General features: G+C 40.1%; 1 protein-coding gene across 2 annotated transcripts in view; it reads right to left on the bottom strand.

Annotated features, from left to right (window-relative positions):
* Positions 1–13333, bottom strand: part of LOC119478699 (matrix metalloproteinase-17-like) — an 88288-nt gene that overhangs the window by 45477 nt on the left and 29478 nt on the right. For both annotated transcript variants that reach the window (XM_037753611.1, XM_037753610.1), the window contains 2 exons: positions 8563–8695; positions 8283–8418 (listed from right to left, as the gene is read on the bottom strand). In XM_037753611.1, coding sequence (XP_037609539.1) covers positions 8283–8418; positions 8563–8695 — 269 coding nt within the window. The remainder of the gene's footprint in view (positions 1–8282; positions 8419–8562; positions 8696–13333) is intronic.

Raw genomic sequence — 13333 nt, 5'->3', positions numbered from 1 at the left:
AAGCGGCTCCTTCAAGTTTTGCGCAGTTTAAAAAAAAAAAAAAAAAGTTAAATCAATCTTTTAACTGTATTACTGATAGCATTAAATCAGTCAAAATGATTGTTGTTGGTTAACAGTTAAACAGTTAATTATTAACATCTCTACACACAACTTTACACACAAATCTGCCATATTTACCTTGGTCCAAACATTATTTCAGGTAACAAAAGGTTCTCTTTCAGGTTCTCTTCTTCTCTTTGTTTTTTGTTGTTGTTTGTCTTTCATGTATTTATGTTTTTTTTATTGGATTGTTGTCTACTGATTAGTTTCTCTTCTTATTTTGTTTGTTGATTTTTATCACCATTTATTTTTGTTGTATTTCTCTTTTTTTCTTCATTTTTTGTTATTGTTTGTTTTTCTCCTTATGTTGAAAGAGGTCTGTTGTATAAGCCCGTGGCTTTTTGACCTCTCCTGTCACATTTTTTTTTTTTTTTTATTATCTGGATTTTATGTCTTGTGTGTGCAAATAAAATAAAATACAAAAACGAAGACGGCAACAATAGGTTCCTGATTTCAGCTCTAAATGCAGTTTTAAGCAAAGTCATGTTTCAGGTCACTATTTCACTCAAATGACAATGGGGGTTTGGGGACAAGCAAGAATCAGGTATGCAAACCAATCCTGCTTCCTCCGTCACAGATTAGGAAAAAGTGAAAAACTGACTTCGAAATTAGTTGGACCGACAGAAAACTGATTAAGGTGGACTTCACTTTCTCGACCTATTTAATTCCACTGCACGATTTCCCGCCGTCATTTGACAAATGAGTAAGGCTTACGTGTCGGTAAATGTGTGTGTGTGCTATACACGTGTAGGAGCTTATAAGCTGATATGGAAAGAGACAAACGTTCACACACACACACACGCGCACGCAATCTCCTATTGCATTTCACCTGTTTGACTTTTCATTTCCACGTACTTCTTATAGGCCTTTCCGCACGCAGAGTGGTGATTCAGACGCAGGGCGGCAGAGGGGAACGAAGAGAGGGATGGATGGAGGGAGAGAAACAGATGAAGAAAACTTTTGCGGTCCCCCGCCTTCAGCCTCTCAGCAGGCTCTTACCTCCCGTGGCTTTGCTGCTCCACGGAGACATGAGCTGACATCAAAAGTGATGCTAAAATATACACGCACACATTCACCTCCTGTGCTCCGCTACCCTCCGTAGACATAAGCTGATTACCCCGAAAATTGAAAGCTCATATGCAGACGGTGATTCATACGCGTTTGTAGGTGCTCACATGTAGCGGCACAAACACACTCACAAACATGAGAATGTTTCGCTGACAGAGACACAAACTCATACTGTGCATTACCAAAAACTCCTCATACAGTACTTCTCTTACACACACACTCACACACATACGTTATGTCATTCAGGCTGAAGATGAAAGACATTAAATTAAAAGGCTCTGCATGAGTCTACCCTCTCCCCACAAATCTCTCTCTCTCTCCTTTCACTCTCGATCCTGACTATCACAGTCGCCAACTCCGAGATGGCGATGCAAAGTTCTGGAGAAAAATATAATGGTGCCCTAATAAGATAACACTCAATAACAGCTATAGTTATTCTTAAGGTTCCACCAAGCAATTTCACAGGTTGGTGGCCTCAAATGGCGGCAGAGAGATAAATTCTGAGGACTTCAATACCCTAGAAATATGTCGTGGCCATGTCAATAAACTCTTCTGGGTGGCAGAACTGCTTTGTTATACAGACACAATGATGGATTCGTGATTGGCTAATAATAGAGGGGCACCTCTCATATAGGCTATACGAGGGAAAGCTCAAGGTGAACGTGATTTCAACACTCTATTACTCAAGATAATTCAAAAAGAGTCCAGCAGTGCTGTGATTATCTCCGTTTGTTCAAGTTGCATATAAACAAGGATGTATTTTTTGAGAATGTATTCATCTAAAATAACATATCAGGCAATAAATAACAGCGATTCCTGTCTCCTGTGCAAATTCCCACGCTTGCTTCTTTCTGCTTTTTTATTATCTATTTTTGACGGATTTGTGCACCGAAATAAAGTGCATGAGTGGAATCAACAAAATTGATGCTCAACTTCTTCTCAAGAGTGCATCTGTGTGACAACAAACATACTGTCAATATGAGGAAATGAGTCTAAGATGAGAGTGCATACATACAAGAATGCATACATTTGTGGGTGGTTATCATCACCAGCCACAAAAAACCCCCAAAAAAACAGTTAGATTGTGCTTCATTGTTTAATTCAGTCAAAATCCAGCAGTGATGATATATAATCGTGTTTATGATTTCTCATTATTAGTATTAGTGTTAGTACTAGCATTTTATGGAAGCATTTTTGGCAAGGTCGGTCCAGCACTTTGGTCCAGAATGAAATATGACATTTTGTACATATATTCATGGTTCCCAGATGATATATCGGGATGACTTTGGTGATCCGCTGACTAATCCTGTTGATCAGCAGTTCAAAATTGTTGTTTGTCCAATTCTTTGGTTTATGACCAAATACCAAAACTAATGACTTTCCCACTACTCTCATCTGTACTTTGTTTTTAGTGCTAATTTAACAAATGTAAGCATGATAACATTCTAAACTAAGGTGTTGAACATAGTAAACATTATCATGTTATCATTGTGAGCATGTTAGCACACTGACGTTAGCATTTAGCTCAAAGCACCGCTGAGTACAGCCTCACAGAGCTGCTAGCAGGGCTACAGACTCAGTCCTTTAACACAGGCATATATCGGTATCTTGTTCCTTATTAGGCATATAGCCTTCGTAGCTGGATATGATAAATGCATGGATGTATAATAAGACATGGATACGGCGCTGCCGCTCAGCCTTGCTTACAATATGGAGCAAAAAATCCCCCTTCGGCCCAAAAAACACCAAAAAGCATTTTCCCCATTGACCACCACTGCAAAAGAGACGTCTGTACAACTGTTGACAGGACACCTTGAACAGCAAACAAGGTCAATTATGACTCTTTCTATTATGAATTTTTGATCCATGGAGGTTTTATATTTGGTAATCGTTTGGTTTTTGGTAAACCCATATGCTAGAAAACTTTTTTGGCATTGCTCGTCAGGCGAGAAATTCTCATTGGAATGAATAGGCGCCATCTTGGGGTCCGGTATCCAGTTATTATAATACATTCATGGATAAATGGCATAGATTACCCCATAGGGAGTTCTATTGTTTCCTCTCAGACCTGCAATTTTGGATTTTCCATAAAAGTTTTCAAGATCTCGCCATACCAGATTCAAATGCCACATTATGTAGAAATCAAATGAATTCAACTTGTTTTTCTTAGTTTGGAAATGGTGTAAGAATTGAATTACCTCATGGATACTAAACAAGACATATCCCAATTATTCCATAGGTGCCAAAGGACCAAGAGAATGAAAAACCGTTATGCTGTGGTATGCCCGGCCATTACCGCTAGCAGCTTTATATTATTACATCTCATAGTCCCAGAGCTATAGGACTATAACATACCGGTGCCATTGGATACGGCTGTGGCATTTCTTTACACTCACTAACAACTGTGAGCTATGGCTATAATTAGTACTTTGATGGACCCCTGCTGCTGAGTTATGACTATGGCTACACTTAATATTCTCATTACCGACCGCCTTCCACTTTGAATATGGCTCCACTGTATTTAAAAACCCTCAGTGGGTTTGGAGTGCTCGGCCACACCATGCAGGTCTCACAAAACAATGACTTTGAGCTTTAGGGGTATGTTAATGCAATAATAATAATCACTCCGTGTTAGGAGCATGACGCCACAGTGGATTTACATCTATGATGGATTTTCAGGGTAATTGAGTGTGCGTGCATGTTCCTACAATCACTCATTCTTGTACTCACTTCATTGACTTCATTAGAAAGATGACAAGTCTAAAGAGACGGATGAGAGTTGGTGATTTTTCAATCCAGCATCCAGTCAGCAAAACCCACCCACTGTGTCTGACTAAATAGATGCAGAAGGGAAAGATGCAATCTTCCTCTTCATGTTTGCTTCTTGTTTTATATCTCTCCTGTTCGTTATCCTCCTCCCCATCTTTTCCCTCCTCCACTCAGCTCGCTACACACCTATCCGTTTGAGTTATCAGTCGGGCCGCTAATGACTGCCAGGCTGTCTGCTGTGATAATGGGCTAACAATAAGAGATAATGAGCTAACAGTGGGCTCTTACGCAACTGGGCTGTAACGTACTTGGCGGAGTGCAGTGTGCTGTATGGACATGTGTGTGAGAGAAAGAGAAAAAGAGGTAAGCAGGAGTTAAATTGGGGATTAAGGGATCAGCCCTGGCACAAAGACTCCCAGACATCATCACAAAAATAATTTACTTATATTTCTATTGCGGGAAAAAACGCATTACTTGAATCCATGTCCCTAAAATGAATGGCTAAGTCTGACCCCTTATCTTTTTCCTCCCCTCTATGAAATAACTGACACTCACCACCTCTGCACATTTTAAGAACACAATGATGTGATTGATGTGTGTGAACAAGCAGAGGAGAGTGTGAAGCGCCAGGCAGACGGACATTGTCAATCGTGCCTCTCATCTATATATGAGGGAAAACTCGACGTGCACGGTTCCCTGAGGATTTCAACAATCTATTACTCAAGATAGCTAAGAGTCCAGCAGTGAATGTGATTATCTCTGTTTGTTCAAACTGCATGCAAACAATTATGCAGTTTTGAGAATGTAATATTTCCAAATACTATATAATATTTAAAAATAACAATAAATAACAGCAATTACTGCCTCCTGTACAATTCCAGTGACAGCTTCTGTCCATCATGAACAATGTATTCCCACTTTTTATTATCTATTTTTGACATATTTGTGCACCAAAGGAAAGTCCACTCCCAATGGCATCTGCAAGGTTTCACAGACCGGAGGAAAACAACCAATCAGAGCCGAGCTGGAGCCTTGCAGTCTCTGAGCAGCTGTCAATCACTCGCAAACTCTGATCAAATGGTCAAACTAGGCAGCGCTGGTCAAATATGAATCAATATTCTGTTACTCTAATGCCTATTTCTCGCATCAAAAGTTTTCAGAAACATCTTGTCCTATGGTTGCCTACCCCTGATCTACAAGAATGCATACATTTGAGGGTGGTTATCTTCACCAGCCTCATAAAGAAATCATTTAACAGTTAGATTGTGCCTCATTGTGTGTAGTGCTGCATGAAAAGTACTATCAAAAGCAATCACAGATAAAGAGTAATCTTTTGTATTTTGTGCTTCTCAGACCTTGGGGACTACAGCAATTGTGTTTTGAACTTGATTAATAAAGTTATTTTTTGTGTCCTTTCTGCTTTTATTCTATTATATCCTGCTTGTTCTGACTTAGTAACTCCATATATTTGATTTATAAAACATCAATAACCCATTTATTTATACACCCTTCCTGGCTGTAAAACGAAATAATCAAAATGAATATATTGATGCAATACATAGCGATATAAATAGTTGTACTTTTCTTTAATCTGACTGATGTGGTGGATCAGAATACATTTAATATGGCTGTCAGATTGCATCTGACTCATTAGCTGTTTTGCGCATTATCTCCATTCTGTCAGCCCTGTTCACCCGTATAATCTAATAAAGCAAAGACACCATGAAATATTAGATGATAAAAATAATTTTTCCAAAACCAAGCAGTGAGGAAATCGCTATGCAAGCGCTACAACATCAGCTGAAAAGAGACAGAAGCCAAAAGCGCGACCACAGAGAATTACAGAGGCGGCCAATCTATGCAGAATATCAATGCTTTGTTGTGGCGCTTTGCTGAAAATCTGCACCATATGGATATCTCTCTGGATCTGAAGCCAGCACATAGTCCACAACTGGTCTACAAATCTGAGCGCTGTGAATACAAAGGTGCTTCACTGGACGGAAGACAAACCTGACTTTTTTCACAGCGGAGTGAGCTGACGGGAGCACAGCGTATGATTGGCAGCAGAACAAAGACGAGAAAGAAAGTTGAAGCCCATCAGGGAGGCAAAAGCATACTCGCTTGTGTGTGCGTGCATGTATACTGTATTCATGTGTGTCTCTAGATTTCTAAAATTATGCGCATATTCATATTCTTCACACACACACAAACATGCACCAGCTTACAGCAGCTTATTGTTGAATCAGCCCTGATAGCTTGTGTGAATCAGCACAGACCAACCATGGCCTCCCCCTCTGCTGTCTAACACTATACGCTACGGTACCTCAGGTGGTCACGAATCCATATTATTCTATCATGGGAAAACTACAAAACACCCCGCCTTTGCTCTTTGGGAATCAAACATACGACTCTCTTCTTTCACCACCTGTAGGCTTGAAAGGTGGCTCTGAAAAGTTCATACGATGCTTCTTGTGGAGGACAGAGCTTGGATTCACAGCAGTTGAAATTGATTCCAACAGCCAGAGTCACGGCTAAAAGCCTTTCAAAATCAAGTTTTCCAATCCATAGAAACCCCTCGAAGCACTCCCGCAGCATTCTACACTTCTCTGCTGTTGATGGTCATGTTTAGTGAATTTCAAACATTCCTCTCTTTTCCAATAGACAACTAAATGCACTAGTTCTGGTGGAGCTTTTGAGAAATGTGCAGGCGATGACGTGAGAAGGTAGTAATGCATTTAGCTGTGTTGCGTAGAGGCTGGAAGGTTCTGAACATTGGCTGAACACCAGAGAATTGGACTATGTTGCAGGAGTGCTTTTAGAAGTTTTTATGGTCTCCCAGAATGCAGGGTTACTTGAGGTTCATAGAGTCTCCAAAGCGCTTATAGTTAGGGCTGGCCCAAGGCTGGCTCAGGCTGCCTCGAACCGGCCCTTAGTTATGCTGCTATAGGCCTAGACTGCCGGGGGACTTCCTATCACACACTGAGCTCCTCTCTCCTTCTCTCTCCCTCTCCATCTGGACGCATTCATGTCCCATTAATGCATGTTACTAACTTGATTTATTCCCAGGAGTCTTTGTGCTTTCTCGTCTCGCAGGTATGCATGGATCGGGGTTACACCTGGATCGTGGTTGCGTCTGCTGCCTGCTCGACATCCACTGCTACTGTCATTATCATCAGCCATATTACTATTATTATTACTGCCACCATTACTTCTATTATTATTAATAGCAGTCATATTTCTATTATTATTAATGCTATTATTACTGCTGAATTACTGAATCACATACCATTGCCGTTGACATATTACAGTATGCAACTCTGGACATTACAGCGGCATAAAGACCCCACAATGCAATGCGGTAGTGACGACAACATTTGTAACAGACGTTGACGGACAGCTCTGTAATGTCAATAAAGCTTCAGTGGAAGTATAAGATTTCACTTTGCTAGGTATAATATGCATTTTCAAAATTATTCAGACTTTGATTCTCACAAATTGTTGTTTTGGTCACATGAGGTTGGCATGGGTTACCATGGTTACGCGTCTACAACCACCAATTTACAATTACTGCTCAGTGCAGCCGATAAGATACATACTACTGTTTATTCACACAAAATTGAACAATAGTACACATATTGGGTATAAAGTGCATAGTATGTGATTTTGGAATTGCAGTAGAACTGCATGGACTTAGACTGGATCTAATTAATGTATATGGCAATCTTTCGCAAACTTTCTGTACCTTGTTGCAATAATGAGGGGACTTTGGCAGATAGCAATTTTTAATCACTTAAACCAGCATTCTATTTTATAAGTTTAATGAGGCATCTGAGTCTCTGTGCTTCCTTTGAGAGGGCAGATGTGTTTGTTGTTTACTAAAGGTCTCTCTAATCAGCTTGCCACTTTTACAAAATGCCTTTCCTTTGAGCCAGAATTGATCTGGAGAGCAAAAGATTTCCGGTTTGAGGAAGAGTCCTCTAATCTAATCTATCAAAGGATGGACAGAAGGGGGGGGGGGATTTCTGATTTATTGCTGACTGCACTGCACTGATGTGATGTGCTGGACTGGATCCGTACAGAACTGCATTAGGCTCAGATATACGGATCTGATATGCGACACATAAATTATGCTGAAACACACATTATATTAAACAAACTCGACTGATGATTCTCAACCATGGAGTGGATGGGCATGTGCATTTTCAACTTCCATTATAGATAGTAGCGGTAAATAGTGTAACTTACTGCACATATTATTCAGCTCATTTCTCAATTTTCTGTTGATTACAGTATCATAGTGATGTCAACATGGTGTCTATTAGACTTTATATTTTCATTGCTCCTACCTCCAGGACAGATGCCTCTTATTCCATTTGTTCTGAGGAGTTGGGCTTCGTTTCCTGCGGCCCACTGTCACCTCAGCCTCAGACACATCTGGCAGAGAACATCTGGGTGTTGTCATTAGGCCCAGTGTGGCTTGGTCTAAAGAGGAGAAGAGAAGAGGCTATAGTTGATGGTTTTAAGAGTTGGACTGCATTATATCATTCACTCTTCTAGATATATTTCCTCCATCAAGCAGTACCAACCGCCCCCCATGATTCCCCAAAAACAAACACAGCCACATACCTAAGACTCCGGTCTCCTTCAGCCCTCCGTACTTCTGCATGGCTTTGATGGCCTTGGTCAGGGCCTCCTTGGTCTGGAGTTGACCAGTCACTGGGTCAGGGGGAGGGAGGTAGCCAAACTTACTCAGCCAGTCCTGGAAGGAAAACAGCAGACACAGTTCAAGAGTCATCCCAGGCATTTCAAGGACTCCAAGTATCCCAAAGCTGCTGAGAAGCCCCTCTGACACCTGTTCATGTTTACTGTCTGTGGATATTATGTGTCTCTGTGCACATTCAGGTTGTGTGAGAGCTTCAGCAAAGTGGCAATGGTGAGCTGGAAGGTTGAAAATTATTATAATTTGCACCAGATGTCACTCTGCATCTCTTAAGGTAAATTACAGTATCCAAGGTGTTATTTCACACACGCATTTTGACAGGAAAGATAGGAAACGGAAGAAGAGGCATGACGTGCGATTACATGTTATGCACTTTGGACCACAAGGCCATGAGGAAACCCCCATCTCTAGTCTTGCTCTTTTTTGTCTTTCTCCTGTGTTGTTATGCTAAGAGCTACACATGGTAAAGGACATTTGATTTGCAGGGAACGGAGTGTTGCTGACGGAGCTTAACAGTTTCATCAAAACACAGACAATCAAGAGCAAGATACAGACATCTTTTTAAAGTCAATTTGATTTGAATTTTATACAAATGTCATGTAACATATACGTTTACATTATGCTTTAATACCCTGGTGACCTGTCCAAGGTGTCATGCCCAATGCCAGCTGAGATTGGCTTCAGTGGATGGATGGATGGATGGTTGGACATTACATTTTACATGTGTATGACATTAATTCAAAGAATGATACGGCTGAGTAGGCTCACAAAAAAAAAACATAGTCCAGCAAAAAGGGCACAGTCAAACATGAGCAAATGCAGATATTCATGCTGACTGTGGGCGTTGGGGTCAACCACACACACACACTTCTTTGCTATCGATTGAGGCCGCGGCTTCATCGGTCAGAGTTCGCCATAACTCCATGCGATGTGAATATGCAAATTTGGCGCTTGTGTGACCGTGCCCTAACACTGCAAATCCATTTCCATTTGAGACCAATGAAGTTGCTGCCAATCAAAGCAGACAAGCTGACATTGATTGGATTTGGTAGGATCCGATTGATGGATGGATGCAACCGAGCTGCAACTTGAGCGTTGCCGTTTCCTCTCTTGCCTTTCCTCCCCTAAAATCTCTCTTTGCCTTGTTTCTCCCTTCCCCTCATCTGTCTCCTCTGTACTAAATCCTCCTCCTCCCTCCTCATGATCTGGCAGCCAATATGGTGGTGACGCTGAGCGATTGCAAGGCATCCCTTCTGTATTGACAACACTGGGAAAAGCCCATTAACTGAATGATTTAGCTCTAGTGAAGCTCTCTGTTGGCTGATATTTGCCTCCTCATCCTTGGCTTTGCCATCCCCGAAGAGGGCTTGGGAAAGGTTTAATGGGGGTATTTAATTGACCTTTGGTACCATCAGGTAGGATGAGTAAACAACAATTTCCTGAGAGAGCTTCAAACTGTGTTGCCATGTGTAACTGGGAGAGGTCAAAGAATTCAAAAGGAAAAAGTTAAAGGGAAGGGAAGTTAAATTGTCTATAAATCAACAAAGAACATAAATGATGACACGGTTTTCCAAACATTTGCTAGTGAAGATTAGTAAGTAGTAAAGTTGTATCACGAACATCCCTAAAAAGAATTCAGATGGGTCAAGAAATGAGCTGTCAGACAATTGTGGTTACAAACTAAATCCCAGGTTGGGGTTGAGTTGTTGCAACACCTATCAAAGTTAACAGAGTGTCTCTGTGTCCCAAATCCATACTGCACACTAGCACACTTGAGTATGTAGTGTTGGAAAAGTAATCACATTAAGTATACTTGAACCAGACAGTATGCTTACACAATGGTTGATTTTTGAGTGTACTGTTGGACACTATTCCTCCATAATGCAATGCACAAAGAACATGGAGGAGCAGCTCGTAGCTGACTTTTTGTTTTTTCCCAATGGTGGTGAGAGAGCACCAGAAAAATATTGGAAAACAAAAAAAAGTATTAAATCTTAACCCATTTCCCAAAGTTGCAGTTTGGCATATGATATTGGAAGAAGTGTTTCATTTCCTGTTAGTTTACCTAAAAGGGTAAAGTATGTTTGTCAGGGTGCTAACCCATGACCTATAAGAGTGGGTTGCACACTACTATTTATTCCATTCTGCCAGCACAATCAATCTTTAGACCTAGTTGTGTTGCTCAGTTGTGTAGGCAGACCTCTGTGGCTGAGTTATGTTATCATAATGAGCACATGTGGGTATAGCATGCCAACATAAGTAATGTCTGGTCATTTGAGTATGCATACTGTGGCCATTCACATTGTTAATTAAATAATGACTCAATTCAAACATTAATACATTCCATCCAAATCCATTCATTCATTCATTGGCTAAATGCAACATCAATTGACCAAATGTTTGTTGCATGAGCTCCCATCCATATTACCTGCTGGTCATTGGTCCAAACCCCCAAACAGGAAGTGGGAGCTTCCAATGGGATTCATAGCAGAGGGAACTCAGACCGTACCATTTTGAGTACAGAGCAGGGGATTTCATTGTTTTAGGAAATAGTCTTTTTTTTTTAAGTACCCTACACAACTTATATTGTTAATATTTCAATGTTAGGACAATTTGAATAATGATTAGACATTGTTTTGTTGTTTTTACATAGAATTGTTTGATTATGCACTAACTCAGGTTTGTCAGTTCAACCATCATGGTACCAGCATATTTCGCATACAAGGACTACCTACACAAATAAACTACTGCAAGAAACAACCATCATAGCAAAATGTTCACTTCTCAAAACATTATTAGTTAATTAATCTCATCTAAAGAACAGAACTGATTATTATTTTAGGAAAGTTTGTTAATTTGCATATTGTTTGAAACAAAAATAGCCCAAGCATAAAGGAAATAATGTGTCTCGTTCGTGTGATGTATGCAAATTGCTGCTGTAACACCTCAATTTCCCTTCGGGGATCAATAAAGTCAATCTATCTATCTATCTATCTATCTATCTATCTATCTATCTATCTATCTATCTATCTGTCTGTCTAAAAATTAGAATTTCCAACAGAGGGTGAATAGAGGTATATTCAGACAGACGGTATGGGAAAAATGATGTGTTTTTTGAACATTAAAGCATGTAAACATGTTCTAGTAGAAACCCAAAATACAAGTATGAACCTGAAGCATGATATGTCCCCTTTAAAGGCAAGGGATAGAAGCTCCTCAAGTCAAGCGTAGTTCATATTTGGTGTTGAAGTTGGTTCAGTTCAGGTGCAGATCTGCTGGAAGCATGCTGCTGGCTGCCCCATGGGCCTCTTTACTTTTCTTTTCTGGACTTATGGATTACCTTATGTTCTTTTGATATGTTTTATGATTTTTATGATGAACCAATCCTTACAATGTTGATTTTCTTTTTCCTTTTGCCATACAAACTAACTGCTAAAATAATATTCTACAGTGTGATGATCAGTATGTAGTACATAATTAATATGTAGAATAGATTTGGGGCATGTCCATGGGACTTCCTGGCTCAACTTAGTTCTATACTTTTTATGTGCAATGAGAGATTATTATCAATATTGTGGGTGCTCTCAGGTTAACCTCAAAATAAAGTGGTTTATCTGAACTCTTGGCTAGATTACAACCTGTCTGAAAGCTCATGTGTCTTGCCCTGTCAGACTTTGTTGAAACAGTGTCAGCACAATCCCAGATCTAAGTGATTTCTTTGTGAGTCTGACGTTATCGTAACAGATTAAAACAAATGATGTCCAAAGCTTTGAAAATGAGACCGCAAGTTGTAATAATAATAAACCAGAAATGTCCTTTAAATCAAAACAAAGTTAGCAAAGCAAATGTTTATGGCTATATCTGCACATTGCGTGAATGTGCACGCATCCATTACAGACAAGAGGAGGTTTATGTTCTTCTTCTCTGTAAGCAAGGTGTGCCAGTGATGGATTACATCTGCCCTGTCTACACAACCGCAACACCCTGTTTTCACACTCATAAACTCACCACATCAAACTTTTTTGTGGAGCCAGCAACTAATTTAAACCCTGACATCGTAGCTCACGGGGGGTTGGGGTGGGGGAGCTGTAAAACCTGCCAACGAGTCCAGTAACATGCTGAACGCTGCTAAATTATATATGTCACTGTGGTTAGGTGAGACTGTGTGCACTTTTAAAAGACTATACACGAGTCATCCGAGTTCAAACGGAGAAACAAAAAAAAAAAAAAAATCAAAGATTCCTGGATAAGGAGAACAATAAATTTCAGCGCACTTACAGTAAACTAGCAACAATTCACACTCACAGACAATAGATAGTGACAGCTCAAAGATACAATTACGATTGTAAGAAATGATTTACATCTCAAATTTAATGAAGCAAAAAATGATGTCGCTTTTTTTTACTGGGGTCTTCACCCTTAAAATGAAAAGAGTAATAAATGATGCACAGCGGGAGGAAAAAACACAGAATATGGCCTGTACAACAAATTCACTCCCTCCATGTCTCTGATTAACAATAAGAGCTCAGACACAGACAGCTGACACTTCTTCATTCGCTCATTAAGATACAGAGTTAAGCACAGACACAAAGACATATATACACACACACACACACACTCTGAACGCACAAAAATGATGTGTATCACCGTACTGCATCCCAAATGAGAAGCCTTTTT

Source organism: Sebastes umbrosus, chromosome 19 (assembly GCF_015220745.1).
Source record: "Sebastes umbrosus isolate fSebUmb1 chromosome 19, fSebUmb1.pri, whole genome shotgun sequence".
Classification (NCBI taxonomy): domain Eukaryota; kingdom Metazoa; phylum Chordata; class Actinopteri; order Perciformes; family Sebastidae; genus Sebastes; species Sebastes umbrosus.
Note: the sequence above shows the minus strand (reverse complement) of the source record. Positions and strands in the feature narration are given on the sequence as shown.